The 20309-nt window shown below is 36.2% G+C and overlaps 1 protein-coding gene across 4 annotated transcripts in view; it reads right to left on the bottom strand.

The window, feature by feature from the left end:
• LOC106878306 (uncharacterized) overlaps positions 1–20309 on the bottom strand; it is a 41280-nt gene that overhangs the window by 2856 nt on the left and 18115 nt on the right. For 3 of the 4 annotated variants that reach the window (XM_089340426.1, XM_089340424.1, XM_089340425.1), the window contains exons 2-9: positions 16605–16753; positions 14809–15828; positions 14035–14188; positions 12620–12767; positions 11273–11382; positions 8621–8734; positions 8171–8308; positions 7124–7235 (exon numbers count right to left, since the gene is read on the bottom strand). In XM_089340426.1, coding sequence (XP_089196552.1) covers positions 7124–7235; positions 8171–8308; positions 8621–8734; positions 11273–11382; positions 12620–12767; positions 14035–14188; positions 14809–15828; positions 16605–16736 — 1928 coding nt within the window. In that variant the 5' untranslated portion in view covers positions 16737–16753. Of the gene's footprint in view, positions 1–6010; positions 6076–7123; positions 7236–8170; positions 8309–8620; positions 8735–11272; positions 11383–12619; positions 12768–14034; positions 14189–14808; positions 15829–16604; positions 16754–20309 lie in introns of all 4 variants that reach the window. The other variant, XM_089340427.1, reaches the window with a different exon arrangement.

Consider the following 20309-nt stretch of genomic DNA (forward strand, 5'->3'; position numbering starts at 1 on the left):
CACACACACACACTCAGAGAGTTTATTTTTCCATAGCAAATCCCTATAAAGAAGAGATGTTTTCACAAAACACCCCCATAAAAAATCTCATTCATTAGAAATATAGCCAATAGACATGGTTTTAATTACTTTTTCAAAAGATTGTTTTAAAGAAAAATCATTCAGTTAAAAAAAAGCCTTACACACCCATAAGAAAAGGGGGAAAAGAAACAAAAGTAAAGGAATAATAATAAAATGAAAGAAAAATAAAAGAAACAAACAAATAAAGAAATGCCCACTACCAACTTTGGAAGAAACTATAAGGAAATTAAAAAACCTCTTCCACTTATAATTGCAAGAAATACTAACACCACACCTCAAAAATAACAAATAAAAATAAAATAAAATAAAATAAGGTATTCCAGTAGAATGAGGTACAATTGCAAGTAAAGGGTAAATTGGAAAAATAATAGCAATAATAGCAATAATAATAACAAACCAATCATAAAATGAGAGAACATTAATAAGAAAAATTCTATAAATAAGTATAAGATGAATAAAAATATATGAAAATTAATTTATGACATAAAATTAAGAATATATATCAAATATATATATATATATATATATATATATAAATATAAAATACATATATCGATCATAGTAAGACGTAAATTCAAAGTAGTATTATTAGCATACTACAGTAATATGATAAAAATATAATATTTATGAAAGGATTCATAAAATTATCAGAGAATATAAAGCACTGGTGTGATGAGATAAGAAATCAGGTGAATATCAATCACCTAGTAGCGGATATAGAACAATGAGAAATGAAAACATAAAAACAAAGACAGAAGACGAACTTTTTTTTTAACAACGAAAAGAACAAACAGAGAAACAAGACAGGCAACATAAAGAATATTTCCCTTCTTCAGTTGTCCCTGTTCTATCTACTCCGCGTTTCGAAGGCAAGGACAATACGCGACTTCATTGGAACAGTCCTTCCCGCAAAGCAAATTAAATATATATATATATATATATATATATATATATATATATATATATATATATATATACACATACATATATATATGTATGTATGTAGTTGCAATTTACAGAAAAACAAAAGACGAAGACAGGTGTATGAACAACAAACAGGTGTATTAGTTTGACGCTCAGAAAAGTGAGAAAGTCTTTTACATTTCGAGCCTACGCTCTTTAACAGAAAGGAATAAGAGAAAATAAACAGAGAGAGAATAAAAGAATGCTTTAGTGGCTATCGCTCGATCATGGTGGCTGATATATATATATACATGTATATATATATATATATGTATAACGTATATATAACACACACCTACATACACTACATATATATATATATATATATATATATATATATATATATATATATTTATATGTGTGTGTGTGTGTGTGTGTGTGTACACATGTATTCAAGTATTTGGATTGTTATTGTACAATACATTGGTTTAATAACTTTTATTTACATAATAATTATTTGACACAAGTAAATTTCATAAGATTTTTTTCTAAAATGTTCTATTTGAATATATTTGAATATATTTGAACATATTTGCAATTCCTTTTTTCTTTCTTTTACTCTCTCTTTCTCTCTTTCTCTCTCTCTCTCTTCAACCGGATGCACAATAGGGTCAAGTGAATTAATTAACACCACTCAACACCTTAATTAAGAAAACATCTGCAAAAGTCAACAGACATTCCAACACACAGGATGCAAAACGACATGCAAAAAGTTTGCTTTGCAGTCAGACATTTCATTGGCACAAAAAACTTGCAGAAGCAGAACAGCTACAGTAACTACTACTACTACTACTACTACTACTACTACTACTACTACTACTTCATTAACAACTATACATAATCAAATTTCACTGACCAAGAGGTGCCCGGATGTAGTCTTCTTGGCCAATTCTGTTAGTTAAGCTGAAATTACTTCTGGGCTTCCATCTTGGAATAGATAGCAGAATAGATGAAGTTCGAAATGGAACTTTTGCATGAGATTGTATTCCTGAAGATTCCATCATCCTGGCTAAAAATTCATTCAGTATCAGACAACGTGTAAACTAATTTCTCTTTGTCCTCGAAAAGGAAGCAGTGCCTTTTCTGTACCCTCAAAATACCAATTTAGGGCAGCATTTGCAGGTAACTGCACCAGTATTCTATACATGGAAAATGCAGTGTCTGCCTGATCTTTGGGATAGAGGCCCAGTTACAAGCAGGGATTGCATATAAAACAGCTGTTCATTAGCTGGTGCCTCAGAACATGGAAAAGCACAGTTCAAATGGTTGAGCCAAAAGTATAGCAACTAATATTGATCTCTGGTTTCTTGTCACCAATGAGAAGTAATATGAATTAGTGTGAAGGGCTGAAGTACTGAGAGAGGATATGTGTTCGGTAAGAGTAAGGACCCCCAAGATCATATGGTCTAGTGAGCCCACCGGTGCCATTCCAAATTGTGGTCTGTTGTGGGTGCTAAATGAAGGCTGTAAGACTATTGGTGCAGAGCAGAAGGCCCAGTATGTGCACATATGGCAGCAAAAATTCACTTGTGGGATCTCTACTTTAAGAGAATTTAGACCCATCAAGAGAGAGAGAGAGAGAGAGAGAGAGAGAGAAGGAATGAAAGAAAGGAAACCAAACGAAAAAGAAACAGGCTGCAGTTAGCAAGAGCCACTTCAACAGGTTGTGGCCTCAATACCATGATGAACTGTTGAAACCTCAGTTCCAGAACTCAACAAACAGTTGCTCCCACCTTCCAGCAAGACCTATCATCATGTTTTTACAGACAAATTACAAGTTGTTTTTTTGTTTTGTTTTTGTATAATGCAGTAACGTCCTCTCAATGACAAACTGTAAATGAAAAATGCTAAATAACAAAACAGACAAAAATGAGTAAAAAAATATTATACATCAAGATGAAAGTTGCAAAAGAAAATATCATGATTTTTCTACAGGCTGCAACACAAGGAAAACTAATTCTAATAATTTGCACTGATGCAACAATAACAACAACAACAACCATGACAGCAGCAGCAGCAGCAGCAACAACAACAACGACAACAATCCTTTCTACTATAGGCACAAGGCCTGAAATTTTTTTTTGTGGGGGGGGGGGGACAAGTCGATTACATTGACCGCAGTGTTTCACTGGTACTTAATTTATCAACCCTGAAAGGATGAAAGGCAAGGTCAACCTCGGCGGAATTTGAACTCAGAATGTAAAGTCAGACGAAATACCACTAAGCATTTCACCCGGCGTGCTAACAATTCTGCCAGCTCACCTCCTTAATAATAATAATAATAATAATAATAATAATAATAATAAATATAGTGACACTATAAATATAGTTGCCTTTCATCCTTTTCCTGGTCAATAAAATAAATACCAGCTGAATATTGGGCTTGATGTAAATGACTCTGCCCCACCCACCTGTACCCCCAAATTTCCGGCCTAGTGCCAAGATTTAAAGCCAATCTTATGTATGGTGTTTACGGCAGTATGCTGCCATAGTTGTTGGCATTCCCAACCAAATGTTTAGCGGCATTTTGTCCGTCTTTAATTTCTGAGATCAAATTCCAATGAGGTCAACTTTGCTCCTCATCTTTACGGGGTTGATAAAAAATAAGTAACAATTGAGTATCTAGGTCGATGTATCTGACCTACACCACCTCCACCTGAAATTGCTGGCATTGTGCCAAAATTTGAAGCCAATATTATGTTCTGATTATGGCCACACTTAAACATGTTCCCTTTGAAACCTGTGTGTTTTTTTTTGTGTGCTACTTGCAGAGGTCACATGTTGTGAGACACATAGCATAAAAAAGCAATACATGTGAGTGTGTGTGTGTGTGTGTGTAAGCACATAGGTGGTGCAAAACAAGCTGGTAAAAATAGCAGTCAAATACCAAAACGTAGGGTGAAATACTTCTTTTATTAAAGCCGAAAATATCTTCACAAACTGTTACTCAGAGTTTTATGTGACCGTTCACCAGACACTTGTGATGTCACAACTGTTTTATCACAGCTGTTTGATGAATAGTCATGTGAAACTCTGAGTAACATCATCATCATCATCATTTAACGTCCATCGTCCATGCTGGCATAGGTTGGATGGTTTGACCAGAGCTGATAAGCTGAGGGGCTGCACCAAACTCCAGTCTGATTTGGCATGGTTTCTATGACTGGATGTCTTTTCTAACATCAACCACTCCAAGAGTATAATGGGCACCTTTACGTGCCACCAGCACAGGTGCCAGTTGCATGACACCAATATCTGCCATCACTACAATTTCACTTGGATTAATGGGTCTTCTTCTCAAGCACAGTATATTGCCGAAGGTCTCGGTTGTTTGTCATTGCCTCTGTGAGGCCCAACATTCAAAAGTTGCTTTTACATGCCACTAGTACAGGTGCCAGATACGTGACACTAGCATCATCCACATTGCCTCCATGAGGCCCAACGCTTGACAGATGCGGTTCACATGCCACCAGCATGGGTGCCAGTTACCTTCATGGGGCCCAACACTCGAAGGAGCTTTTTACGTGCCACCAGCACTGGTGCCAGTTACTTGGGACCGGCATCGGCCACAACTATGATTTCACTTGGCTTGACAAGCCTTCCCAAACATGGCATATCGCCAATGGTCTTGGTCACTAGTGAGGTCCAATGTTCAAAGCTCATGCTAAAAATTTGTGAAAAATATTTTTGGCTTTAATAAAATAGTAAAATAGAACTCTGGCCGAAATAGGATTAATGCAATATAATGTAGTATAAAACTGAAGCAAATTAACACCAAATATACAGTGCGTGTGTTTTTATTGGCTAAACTGGCAATATGACCATCCCCAAGTACAACAACATATATATATATGATGAGAAGATATATATATACATATATAGGGATGGCATTATTAAAATACCATCATGAGTGGCAAGTGAATTATCAGCCGTACAGGCAAATTAATAAAATATATACATACAATATTAGATATGTACATATATACACAAGGGCACTAGATGAGCGCCTACATCGCTAAAAATAGAAGTAAAAAATACTTCTGTACCACCGAATAGTCACAACTTCTATTTTAGCAATATAGACGCTCATGTAGTGCCGCTGTGTATATATGTACATATCTAATATTGTATGTATATATTTTATTATATATATATATATATATATATATATATATATATATATATATATATATATAATGCATGTGCGTGATGTATAAAGAAAATACAAACAAGAACAGCGGAGCAAATATTAAAATTCCGAAGATGCTATTCAAGAGAGAATTCTGTTATTTCTAAGAAAAATGCTCAACATAATTGAAACGCCTTTGTCTTCATATTCGTGCAGGTGTGGCTATGTGGTAAGAAGTTGGGTTCCTAATGACTTGGTAATGGGTTCAGTCCCGTTGCATGACACTTGGGGCGAGTGTGTTCTATTCCAGTTCCAGATCAACCAAATTCTGGTGAGTGGATTCGGTAGAGGGAAACTGAAAGAAACCCATCATGTATGTTATGTGTGTGTGTGTGTGTGTGTGTTTGTCTCCCACTACCACCTGATAACCAGTGTTGGCATGTTTGTGTGCTTGTAACTTAGCAGTCTGGCAAAATAGACCAATAGAATAAATACCAGGTTTGAAAAAAACAAAACAAAAAGTACTATGGTTGATTCATTCGATTAAAAATTTTTCAAGGCGGTGCCCCAGCATAGCGACAGTCTAATGATTGAAACAAGTACAAAATAGAAGACAAAAGCCAAGTCATGTATGCAAAAAACAAAGATGCAATCTGAGGAACAAAAGTGACACAGAACACCCTGGAATGACCAAAGAGCCATGCGTTAGGTGCCCAACAAAATAGCACAGTTCTTACATCGTGGGTCGTAGTCAGAAAATGGTAAATACTAAACAGGCACCAGAAATTGTATAAAAAATGTCAAACCAAGGTTATGGGTATTTTATGTTTTACATACCGAAAATGCAGAACTGCACACAACTCAGTTAATGCAGAGGTGCAGAAGGAGGATCCTGCATGAAACTGTTGGAAACACAATGACAAAGATGATGATGGTGATGATGGTGATGTTTATGATAGTGAGAATGATTATGATGATGTTGATGATGAACAACAATGGTAATTTTATAGATTTTTGAGAAAATGGGAAATAATTTTGTAATTTGGAATAATGCTATTGAAGTACATTGTATGTAGCCAAAACATATAGCATGGAAGTAAAGTTGAAACCCCCTTTCCTTTCTTTTTTTTTGGTTTTTCTTGTGGGGGAAAAACCCTTTTTTGGAAAGAAAAATTTGAAGGCTGCTCAAGGGACTTTTTAACCCAATACTATGTTGATATTCTTTATAGCTGTATAATGCTGTGTGCTTCAAGAACATTATTCCCCCAACATAATAATAATAATAATAATAATAATAATAACAACAATAATAATGATGATGATGATGATTATGATGATAACAATGATGATGATGATTATGATGATTATGATGATGATGATGATGATTATGATGATGATGATGATGATGATGATGATGATAAATACCTTGATGCAGTACTAGGCAGTGGCTCTCATGGCTTTTGATCTAAACTGATTGAAACTGTTATCAGCTACGTTGCTTTGTCTTGATTTAAAAAGATGGCCTACAGCAAATATTCTGCTCAATACAACAGAGTTGCTTGTCAGTTGCTTGTCCTTAACTAGTTGAATATGTCCCTTAGAGGATGATGATAGGTGCATCTCTGATTACACGGCCCTCATTCAGGGACTTTTTGAACAGGATGGACTACTCAACCAAGGAAAATTCTAACTGGGTCCACCTGCAAGGTCATGTGCTGTTTATCCTGATATGAGATCACCATGTTGCACAAATATGGTTGTAATGCATGTGCCTAGTGTACACTTACCAAACCGTGTGCTGCCATCTGTTGCCACACTAAAGAAATAGTCTCGGAATAATTTGATACATCCTCATAACATAATAAATAAATAAATATAATATAATATAAATGATGATGATGATAATGATGATGATGATGAATATAATACAATAAATGAAAGAATGCTTACTCTCGTAGATGGATCTTGGCTTTGATCAAGTTTATCCTTATAAAGTTTGTGTGCTTAATACAAGATTCTCTTTGGTACACTTCTGCACAATGAATCGTCTCCAGAGACTTTCCTGTAATGAAATCAGGTTATTGAAATTCGATTAGTATTAGAATGTGTGTGTGTGTGTGTGTGTGTGTGTGTGTGTGTGAGATGGGTTCTCTTGTCGTGAACAACAAATGAGGACCCAGTAAAATAAAGTATGAATCATGTTCTGTGGACACAAATGAGTCTCTTGAGGCCTGCTGGTGCCTTGAAAACCTTTTGGCAAATGGACCAAGTTGAGCACTCAGTATGTTTGAGTGCTTGTTAATCATTCACTATGTGTTTTCTTGGGTGGACAGCAAGACCTGCTTTGTTTTGTACCATAGAACCACAATGGCAGATAAGGTGGTGGCTCATTCAAAGCAAGAACTAAAGCTTTGGTGCAAACAGTTCAAGATTCACTCTTTGCAGACGATTCTGCACACATTCTTCAGGATGTGCAATGGATTCTAAACAATTTCTTACGTGCATGCACAGTTAAGGACACACACACACACACACACACACACAGATACTGATGCAAACGCATGCATAGATAAGGATACACACCTGAAAAAGGACACAATGAACGAAACAGAACGGGAGGGGACACATGGGATGGAAAGTCACTGAAGAGGTCACAGGTGTGTGATGGAACATAAACTAAGAACAATAATAAACAAGTGTAGAATGAATGTATATTGTATGTGTTTATTTAGCAAGAAAACAAAAATGGCTGTCCTAATTTCCACAACTGTATACAGCTTCTCTTCTGTCTGTCTGTCTGCATGTCTGTCTGTCTGCATGTCTGTCTGTCTGTCTGTCTGCATGTATGTATGTATGTATGTATGTATGTGTGCATGCATGTATGAATGTATGTTTGTATGTATGTATTCATGCATCTTTGTATGTATTTGTATATACGTACACCTTGAATGAACAGACAGTAGTAGTAGAGACATGAAGTAAACAAATAGCTCTTACCATGTTTTCTTTTCAAGTCGGATTCTAGGTCAGCAATGTAGCACATTGGCACTACCCATCGGTTCTTCTCAAGACTATTTTCTTTTAACTTTGCCAGAGATTTTTTGTAGAGATCTAAGGCTATTCTTTTCTCACCTCCTGAATTAAACGAAACAGCAACAATTAAAAGTAAAGACAAACAGGATAAAAACAACAACAACAACAACTGGGACTACTGATGTGCATATCATAAGTGTTCTTAGCACTTTAGTTAATATCAGGAGCCTGTAATTATACTTATACATGCAATGGTATGTATTCATTAATAAAAGATTGTTCCGATGAAAATTCTCACGATAATTTTGGGAGGGTAATCTCAAAATCTGATATTGTTAAATACAGGAAATTCATCATTATAGCTTGAACAATTGGAATATAGAAAGAGAAACAAAAATCACATATTGGACTTACTTAGGTAATATGACCAAGCTAGTGTACTGATGATTATGCCAAAAGTTGGGTGAGAACAACGGTCTGGATCTTTCAATAATGTATCTACAACTACAGTCCCTTCGTCAATATGGCCTAAAATAGATTAGATACAGGTATATATTAAACATACACATATATGCATATATTATATATTAATACTGCATATATATATATATATATATATATATATATATATATATATATTAATACTGCTTAGGGTTTTAACATATATAGATAAATAGATAAAAACAGATCAATATCTATAGGTTCAAGAATTCCAGCACACACTACTTGATTAAAGATCTGAAATGTTTAGCAAATGCAAGCACATGGCCAAGTTTCTTTTAGTCAAACCGGAGGATAGCTCCTGGTCCGCATTTAGTAGCTATCTCACAGACTTTGGCTTCATTTCTATTATATCATTCTACATCAGCTAAATTAATTAGGATTTCTACAGACAAAAAGAACAAAGATCTTGGTTTTCTTATTTTTCTTTTCTTTCTTCTCATTCCACTTTTTGCATCAGCCTTCCTAGTGGTTTTCTTCTAGTTTTTTTTCCTCTCCCAGCTTTCTCATATACCGACGTCCTAGTTTTTAAACACATCCTATGATATGCACAGAGTCTGGAAGATTACTTGGAGATCCATGGCATATATAAATCTGCCAATTTATTTTAAGCATGAAGTTATTAGTAACTCTTTTGTAAGTCGTGTGTATTAAATGATAAACTATATATATAAATTATATATATAAACTAACAAGACACTAATCCCTTCAAGTAAATGACCCTGTTTGATATTGATAAGAGGTATAGGTAGAAGTTCCATATGGTATACTCAGAGCAAATTATGAACATATAAGTGGTGTAATGGAATCGTAAAAAAGGTTCACAGAGAAATACTTTGTTTGTGGTCGTTGTGTAGGTGTAATAAACACTCAAAGCTTATGAGAAATAGATTTTCTGAAGTGCTCAAGCAGATCTCTAGAATTAGTAGATAGTTTCTGTTATCTAAGTGACCTAATTTGCAGTGGAGGAGGATGTTCTGAAAGCTTAATTGCTAGGATAAGAACAAGCTGGACAAAGTTACGAGAAATTTACCTCTGTTTGTAACATTAGAGTTTTCTCTCAGAGTGAAAGGTAGAATGCATGATGCTTGTGTGTGAACAGTAATACTTCATGGTTGTGAAACTTGGGCCATGAATGTAGAGAACATGTGAAAATTACAAAAAAAATAAAGCTAGCATTTCCCAATGTGCAATGAGGAAAAAATTGGATATTAAAAGCATCAGACGTAGTGTACAAGAGAAGGTCACACTGGTATGGTCATTTGATGCAGACCAATGAGGACGGCTGCATAGAGAAGTGCTGATCGGTAAATGTGGATGAAATCTGAGGAAGAGGGAGACCAAGGAAAATTTGGGATAAAATGGTGAAAGCCTTCGACAGGGTCATTTTACTTGTAACAACACCTTTTTGTTTTAAAACTCAAAAAAATTACTTTTGATCGGTTTGTGGGGGGAGGGCTGTAACAGATTCATTATATTTTAGTTAATTTCAATGGGGAAAATTGATTTCTAAAATGTGTAAATCATAAGACAAGCTCGGTCATGGAACGAATTAAACTCGTACTGTGAGGTATCACAATATATATATATATATTATATGATGATGGGCTTCTTTCAGTTTCTGTCTACCAATCCAAAGGTGTCACAGAATGGAACCGAATGCTAAGTCTTGTACTCCTTGCTCATGTTTCTTTCTGGTTGTCAAACTATGAATGCAAAGAAATAAAACAAATTCAAACTTTTTTCATTGCAGAGGTTCAAATTGAAATATTAAACTGTGGAATCTATTCCCAATATCGACCAAGAATTTGGCCAGAGCACCATCACCAACCGTTGTTCCAATATTTGTTCCAAATATTTTGTAGCAGAGATTGACCAAAGCTGAGGATGAGGATGGTGTAAGAAAACTACACTTGTATAGTCATGTGTTCCAGATCAAAGAGAACAGCTGAACAAAGTGGTGCCAATCACAAAATTTGGATGGATTGTGTGGAAGAAGAAGAAGAAGGAGGAGGAGGAGGAGGAGGAGGAGGAGGAGGAGGAGGAGGAGGAGGAGGAGGAGGAGAAGAATAATAAGAAGAAGAATAAGAAGAAGAAGAAGAAGAATAAGAAGAAGAAGAAGAAGAAGAAGAAGGAGGAGGAGGAGGAGGAGGAGAAAAAGGAAGATGTGAGGTGAAGTAGTAAAGAAAGATCTTTGGATGTTGAGTTCCATAATGGACTGAGATAAAATCAATATGATGCTGTGCTTGAGAATTGAAATGCAAAACAGTGGAACCAACTCACCATTGTTCTAACATTTGTTAATCATTTGTAGGAGAGATGGGATCAACCTTGAAGATAAGAATGGTTAGAGACGACTTTCTGCTATTATGACAAGTAACAAAAAAAAAAAAAGATTTTATATGATAATCTTCAATGTTCTGTACATTGACTAGACTGAGATTATGCACAAATATACTTTCACAAACCAAAGCTGATCAAAATAATTGTTTTGTCAGTTGATTAGTGAAATGATCCACAAGTACTACAAAACAAAAAAAAAAATATTAATTTAATATTAATTACCTTGACACATGTAATTGTATGCCAAGGTGCTTTGACAGAAAGTTTTCATAAATTTCTCTTCTTCTGCACTTCGGTCATCTATCTTGATTCTGATGGCTGTCATGCAATACCTGGGTCGACAAAAGAATTGGCAATTAATTTTAGAAAAGAAACTCTGACTAAACTAATGTACAAAGATACATCTGCTTCTGTTTGATCGTATATTTACCTGTGTTTGCATTACTAATCTGATCTAAGTGGCAGCAACTCTCACAGACTTAGTAATTCTACTGCCTTTTGTTACCATATTTCTCTTCAAGTAAAAAACTGATTCTATTTCAGTTAATTTTCAAAATAATGAAGGATTTTTCAAAATAACTTTCTCGTTATGAAGTTGTTGTTTGGAACGTAAAATAACTTGGAGTTTTGATGAGAAATTTTCATTTAGATCACCTTAAAACAAAATGTTTGTATTATATGAAAACGGCCGGTCCCAGGATGGTTAATATCAAAAGGCTTTTAAACCATTTGTTCTACGTATTTTGTAAATCCAGTTTAGAGAGTTCCCATAATAAAAAACAAAAACTTCTATTTCAAATTGAATTTATTTCCCAAGTTTTTCAGTCACAGCTGAGCACATTTCTCAACACCTTTATCTTATATTTCAAAGTCAGCAGAGAGCACAAGTTCTAGCAGATGGTATGGTCGAATGTATGGACTGTAGTATGGTCTTTTAGCAAACCCATAAAGCAAAGCCAAAATCTACTTCAATGAGACTTAACCGCTTTTGTTAACATATTTCTGTTAAGATGCTTTGTGTTTCTTTCAATTAATTTGAAATATAACAAAGAATTTAGTAAAATAACTTCGTTATCATTAAACTAGTGTTAGGAACATAAATTGTGGTGGGGGGATTTTAATTCAGAACTTTTGAAAAGAAGACATTTGTACTACAAAGCCAGAGGCAGTTTCAGGCGGTTTGGAACCAAAAGGGTTAAACAGAATGTGCAGGGAGCTGAGGGAAAGGTCAAAAGATCAATCACCAATCATCAATCACTCCTTGAATTTATATTGGGATTCAGAGAAGGAACATGAAGGGACTGGAATAATATTGGTCTCAAATTTTGGCACAAGGCCAGCAATTTCAGCAGAGGGAATAAGTCAGTTACATTAACCCCAGTATTCAACTGGTACTTATTTTACTGACCCTTAAAGACCAAAGAGTAAAGTCAGCCTTGACACAATTTGAACTCAGGATCTAAAGATTGATGAAATGCCCGTAAGCATCTGGCCAGGCATTCTAACAACTCAGAGAACCAGGAGGGTAATGCTATTATTTTATCAACAGCATATTTTCAAAAATATTACCTGTGGGTATCCTTCCAGGAGCCTTTCCAATAAGAGATCATGGCCAATGTAGTATATACTTTGATGATCTTGGAATTTTTTTTCAAAGTTTGAAAGGTGTCAAGTGCTTTCTTGCAAAAATCTTCACCTTTTGAGAGATTCCCATCAACTAAGACAGAAAAAAGAGTAGAAGAAATAAAGAAAATTTTAAGTATGATGTCCTCAAGATATTGGCAAAACAGGTATAGATAGTCTTTTCTACTCTAGGCACAAGGTCCGAAACTTTGGGGTGGGGGGCAGTCAATTAGATCGACACCAGTATGAACTGGTACTTAATTTATCGACCTCAAAAGGATGAAAGGCAAAATAGACCTTGGTGGAATTTGAACTAAGAATGTAGAGACAGACAAAATACCGCTAAGCATTTCGCCTGGCGTGCTAACATTTCTTCCAGCTCGCCGCTGTAGAGAGAATCGCTTTTTGGTTTGACAAAATTGAAGAACCTGCATATTTAATTTTCAATTTCAAAAGTTAATAATTCTCTTTTTTTTTATTACATACAATAAAATTACTAATTCTTAATTTTTTTTATTTTGGCAGCCATGTTTAGTATTATTTCTCAAAAATAAAAGAGAAGATAGTTCATAGTTCGAAAGACATGTTTCATTTTTTCTTTTTCTTCAAATTTTGGTACAAGGCTAGCAATAAGGATAAGTTGATTACATTGACCCCAATGTTTAACTGGTACTTATTTTATTGATTCCAAAAAGATGAAAGACAACCTTAACAGAATTTGAATTCATAACATAGACAGACAAAATGCCATTAAGCATTTCCCCCAGGGTGCTAATAATTCTGTCAGTTTGCCATCTGATGCAGCTAAAATATTGTGGTACCAGCACATCCCAACTTCTAGATGTTTCCAACCACAGATAGCTCAGGATCTTAAATCCAGAGTTTTCCATCACTCACCAAGTCATCTTACACTGCATGTGAGGCGCCTGTGCCACTGACAAGTAAAACAAAGGTGACACGGACACTTCTTTTTGTCTTTTGATTGTACTTTACTCAGGGGTTACCAGTTGGAAGGAAAGGGTGTGGTTAGTCTTTTAGTTCCCAAATATTTGCAGTGAGTAGAGTTTAGTTTCGTTATATATTTCATTCATTTCTGTATGTTTTCATGCTACATAGTTACATAGAAACCTAGCTGGGTAGAGAGAAAGCCAATTGTTCTAGAGATTGGTAGCTACACTTGTTAGTTGAGCAAGGCACCTTCAAATACTGTCAATATATGAAGGGAAACATATCATCAAGAGAGATTATATAAGAAATGATATCAGATATATAAGAAATGATATCAGATATATAAAAATGATATCAGATATATAAGAAATGATATCAGATATATAAGAAATGATATCAGACTAAATAATTACCTGGATGCTTAATAAGGGACTGACCAATCTTGTATTGAAGGAAAGCTTGTTCTTCTTTAGAGCCGAACAGGAGAGACATATCGTAGCAGCATTGGTAAAAGTTGACTGCTCTTTTAGGATGCAGAGAAATAATCTTACCAGCTTTCTCACAGAGCTGTTTAGAGAGTAACAAAAAGAGAGTAGACATCACATGAAGCAGCAACAATGATAAGAGCAAGTAGTAGTAAAGTCCTGGGGGTGCAATTCACCCAACCAAAGTTGTTGAAGGTGGTGCCCCAGTATGGCCATAGTCTAATAGCTGAAACAAATAAAGAGTTAAAAATAAAAGGTAATAGGTGCAGGAGTAGTTGTGTGGTAAGAAGCTTGCTTACCAACCACATGGTTCCAAGTTCAGTCCCACTGCATTGTACCTTGGGCAAGTGTCTTCTACTATAGCTTCAGGCCAACTGAAGCCTTGTGAGTGGATTTGGTAGACAGAAACTGAAAGAAGTCTGTCGTGTATGCATATGTGTGTGTGTGTATGTGTGTGTGTGTGTCTGCATTTGCCTCCCCACCATCACTTGACAACTGATGTTGGTGTGTTTAAGTTCCCGTAACTTAGCGGTTCAACAAAAGTGACCGATAAAATAAGTACTGGGCTTACAGAAAATAAGTTCCGGGGTCGATTTGTTTGACTAAGAAGGTGGTGCTCCAGCATGGCCACAGTCAAATGACTGAAATAAATAAAAGAATAAAAGAATCTAAAACTAGAGGAAAAGTAAGAAGATTACTTACATCATAAAGGTTTTGAAAATACAAACGATCCCCATATGCACTGTGAAGCACTTTGCCAAACAAGTCTTGAATTGTCTGTTGTTGGTCAGCGAGAAGATTCTGTACCTGTTGAAATTTTTGGTCCCGGAAATAGCTTGCGGCCGTTAGAAATATTTCCCCAGTGATCTGAGTAAAATACAAATGTGCACAGCATGATGACCTCACACTGTAGAATGACCGGTTGACTGGCAATTGTGATGACCGGTTGACTGGCAATTGTGATGACCGGTTGACTGGCAATTGTGACGATTGGTTGTAAGCTTGTCTGATGATTGGTTGTAAGCTGTAAGTTTGGTCTTCATTTTCAATAAGTAATCCTGATTTCTTGATGAAATGACTCGGATTTTCTAAGTAGCCGTTTTCGCTGTGGTTAATCCATTCAGCTACGAATTGAAGATAGTTGTACGAGAACTGGACATCTGAACAAGATAGTGTGGCCAGTAATTTCTTAACAGGTTGTGATGTACTATTTAACATACCGTTAATACATTTGAAATATTCATCTGGAATTTCAAATTTTTCGAAGCAATCTTCAATACCTTTTTGGTTAGGGAAAAGTGACAACATTTCAGCAAGTTTGAGTATCATTCCAGGGAATCCACAACACCGATCAAGAAGGGAATTAATCAACCTCTTACAGCTAGAAGTCACATTTGATGAGAACTCACAGTTAAAGAGTTCTCTCGCTTTTGATTTCCCTAAAGGCAACACCTGGAACTCTTTTGTACAAAGTTCATTGGTCAATAATGGTTTAAGTCCTCGAAACACCACAATAAAAGTGGTCTCTGGAAAAGTGATACTGGAATTTTCCATGAACTCGAGTTTTTCAGATTTTTCAGTGTTTGATAAAGCATCAAAGTGATCGAAAACAATGATATTTCCCCGATTTAGTTTCCTGAGATTTTGGTGATCAGCACAATTTGTTTTACAACAAAAATATTGAACTTCTCTCGATGTCTTCGTCTTGACTTCCTTCAGAACCTGAAATTAAACAATATAGTAACTGCGTACGTAAATATACATGTATGCTTATATATAAATATACATAGCTCTTATTTCTAGCAATGTAGGTGGTTTCTATCACCCTTGTTAGATTTAGCGACAATTATAATTCTTCTTTTTGGTGAAACATTGCAAACTGCTGTTTATATATATACATATATACATACCTACACACACACATATCATCATCATCATCATCATCGTTTAACGTCCGCTTTCCATGCTAGCATGGGTTGGACGATTTGACTGAGGACTGGTTAAACCAGATGGCTGCACCAGGCTCAATCTGATCTGGCAATGTTTCGACAGCTGGATGCCCTTCCTAATGCCAACCACTCTGAGAGTGTAATGGGTGCTTTTACGTGCCATCATCATGGGAGCCAGTCAGGTGGTACTGGCAACGGCCACGCTCAAAATGGTGTATTTTATGTGCCATTTTGAGCGTGGCCGTTGCCAGTATATATATATATATATATATATATCTTCATCATCATCATCATCATCGTTTCAGCCTTTATTTATCTTTTTATATTTTATATTTTGCTTTAACAATATAAGTAATCTAAGTTAAAATATACTCGTTCTCTTTCCCTCTAACTTATATTCCACCCATAATCTTTTAAGCAGTATTCTGTTTAACATTTCATCTGCTTCCTTTCAACTTTGGTCTCCCGATTGGAATCGAACAAGGGTCAGACAACAACAATGGCATTAGTTTGACAGTCAACAACAACAACAACAAAAGCAACACTTACTTGCTTTACTAATTCTGTTTTACCAACATAACACAATCCATAAATCTGTATGATGGTAATGCAACTAGTGATAGCCTTCCACAAATCATCGATCATCTTCTTGTGATGTGCCCGGAATAATTCAGGAAGCATTTTGGATTGTGATGATCCTATGAAGAAAAGTAAAAAAATGTTAGCCAGAGAGATATATATACATACAGGCACACATGTATGTAGGCATACACACACACACACACACACACACATATATATATATATATTTTTAGGGAAAAGAACCAAGTTTCATGAACTCATCGATTTAATTGAGTTTTTACCTGTAATTTTGGATTTTGTCCCTAATATTATTATTATATATATATATATATATATATATATATATATATATATATATATATATGTGTGTGTGTGTGTGTGTGTGTGTGTACCTGTAAATAATATGTGACAATTATTCGGTAGCCATGATAAAACTCCGAGTTTCGGATGCTGGGGCAGAAACCCACGCCGCCCTCTCTTCAGTTACCTGGCCATTGAAAATTCCTGGCTCTTTTCCATAGGAATTTTCAATGGTCAGATAACTGAAGAGATGGCTTTTGTTTTTTTCTTGCTTTTTTTTTCTGTAAATTTTCACTATATACATGTATATTTATATATATACACACACATATATACACATGCACACATATATGCTTATATACACATACATATATGCTTATATACACACACATAAATGCATATATGTATATATGCATATATGTTGACATGGAGAAAGCCTTTGACAGGGTCCCCCGATCCCTTATCTGGTGGTCAATGAGGAAACTTGGGATAGAAGAATGGCTAGTGAGAGCTGTGCGAGCCATGTACAGAGATGCGGCCAGTAAGGTGAGGGTTGGAAATGAGTACAGCAATGAATTCCGGGTAGAGGTAGGGGTCCACCAAGGTTCCGTCCTCAGCCCCCTATTATTTACCATAGTCCTCCAGGCAATCACAGAGGAGTTCAAGACAGGTTGCCCCTGGGAGCTCCTCTATGCTGATGACCTTGCCCTAATTGCGGAGTCACTATCAGAACTAGAGGAGAAGTTTCAGGTGTGGAAGCAAGGTCTAGAATTGAAGGGCCTTAGAGTCAACCTAGCTAAAACCAAAATCCTAATAAGTAGGAAGGTAGATAAAACACAAACCCCTTCAGGTAGATGGCCCTGCTCAGTATGTAGAAAAGGAGTAGGTAGTAACTCTATAAGATGTACCCGGTGCAAGCTATGGACACATAAGAGGTGCAACAACATCAAAGGCAGGTTAACTAGCAAGTTAGTTTTTGTTTGTGGCAGATGTTCAGGTGCAATAAAGACTGCAAACAAACAGGAAACAACTTCTATCTCATTCCAGGGTGAAAAACTAGAGGTAGTCGATAGCTTCCGCTATCTGGGCGACCAAGTTAGTAGTGGGGGTGGGTGCGCTGAAAGTGTAGCTGCTAGAATAAGAATAGCCTGGGCAAAGTTTAGAGAGCTCTTACCCCTGCTGGCGACAAAGGGACTCTCACTCAGAGTAAAAGGCAGACTGTATGACGCATGCGTACGAACAACCATGCTACATGGCAGTGAAACATGGGCTGTAACTGCTGAGGACATACGTAAGCTCGCAAGGAATGAAGCCAGTATGCTCCGTTGGATGTGTAATGTCAATGTGAATACCCGTCAGAGTGTAAGTATCTTGAGAGAAAAGCTGAACATTAGAAGCATCAGTTGTGGCGTGCAAGAGAGACGATTGCGCTGGTATGGACATGTGGTGAGAATGGATGAGGATAGCTGCATGAAAAAGTGCCACACCCTAACAGTTGAGGGAACCCGTGGAAGAGGTAGGCCCAGGAAGACCTGGGCTGAGGTGGTGAGGCAAGACCTTCGTACATTGGGCCTCACCGAGGCGATGACTACGGACCGAGACCTTTGGAAATGGGCTGTGCGTGAGAAGACCCGGCAAGCCAAGTAAGATCGTTGCCAGTGCCCCTGGACTGGTTCTTGTGCGGGTGGCACATGAGATGCACCATTTTGAGCGTGGCCGTTGCCAGTACCGCCTGACTGGCTCCTGTAGGATTTTCGAGCGAGATCGTTGCCAGTGCCCCTGGACTGGCTTGTGCGGGTGGCACATAAAAGACACCATTTCGAGCGTGGCCGTTTTCGTGCGGGTGACACGTAAAAGCACCCACTACACTCTCTGAGTGGTTGGCGTTAGGAAGGGCATCCAGCTGTAGAAACTCTGCCAAATCAGACTGGAGCCTGGTGTTGCCATCCGGTTTCACCAGTCCTCAGTCAAATCGTCCAACCCATGCTAGCATGGAAAGCGGACGTTAAACGATGATGATGATGATGATGATATATATATAATCGGTCATAATGTCTTACATTTAAGATGATTCCCATGCTTTCCCTGATGAGAAGGTTACAATTTTAATATCAAAGATCCCTATGGATCACACAGGTTGTAATCCTTTGAAACATATGTAGGAATAAAGTATGCAATTATAACATGCGTTTTCTCCATTCCTTAAATTCTTATATATACTCAAATACCCAAAATTTCAAGGAGTTCCTGCCTTAAAAACAGGAACTAAACCACAGTTATTTTGTGTTCTTTCTATTAACCCATTTATTCTATCAGAAGAATTTTTATTCATTAAGATAGAAGAAATACACATAATTATATATATATATATATATATATATATATATATATATATATATATATATATATATATATATATATATATATATATATATATATTTATATATACGTTTATGACTTAGCGTTGCAAGATATCTCGTGTGCTGTAGAGTTGCGCATGCCACTTGTCGACTTCTTGTCGAGTCTATTGACTGAAACAAGTAAAAGACTAAAAGACTAAAAGTATAAAAGAACATCCTGCGAGGCTTTACTTGATTGTCTCCCTTACATTGTCGATTATTTCTTGCAAAACGTTATTCTCTACAAGGGAGACAACAAAGGAAGAAGATTTGATTTTTGTCCTAACATACACAAATACATTAGTACACACACACACACACACACACACACACACACACACACGCATACAGACACAGACACAGACACAACCACATGGAAACGCATTGATAAGAAAAATTCATATATACGGACAAATATACATACGCATTCCGTATACAAATGTATAAATACACACACACACACACACACATATATATATATATATATATATATATATATATATATATATATACATACGAACATACATACATACTTCTAATATCGGATAAAAAATTTTCCAAAAATATTTCCTTAAAGTGGCCAGCATATTAAAATACCTTTAAAGATGAAAATTATAAACAATTATAAACAAGAGCAAAAGAAAAAAAGATTTCTATGCCAATATGCTGGGAATAGACTTTAAATCGTCAATCACAACATTACGGTATACATTCACCATGAATACACGTCGTGCTGAAATCGAGGAAGGCAAGCCAAGAGAATTTTTCTTTTTATTCGTTATCTCTATATTGAATCAACTTCGGGATTAATTTCACGGATCAAGATAAGATTGTGTCTATGTCTCTGTGACAAAAAAGACCGATATGATAAGTACTAGGCTTACAAAGAATAAGTCCTGGGGTCGGTTTGCCCGATTAAAGGCGGTGCTCCAGCATGACCGCAGTCAAATGACTGAAACGTGTAGGAGAATAA

This window comes from Octopus bimaculoides, chromosome 23, assembly GCF_046866305.1.
Source record: "Octopus bimaculoides isolate indiv1 chromosome 23, ASM4686630v1, whole genome shotgun sequence".
Classification (NCBI taxonomy): Eukaryota; Metazoa; Mollusca; class Cephalopoda; order Octopoda; family Octopodidae; genus Octopus; species Octopus bimaculoides.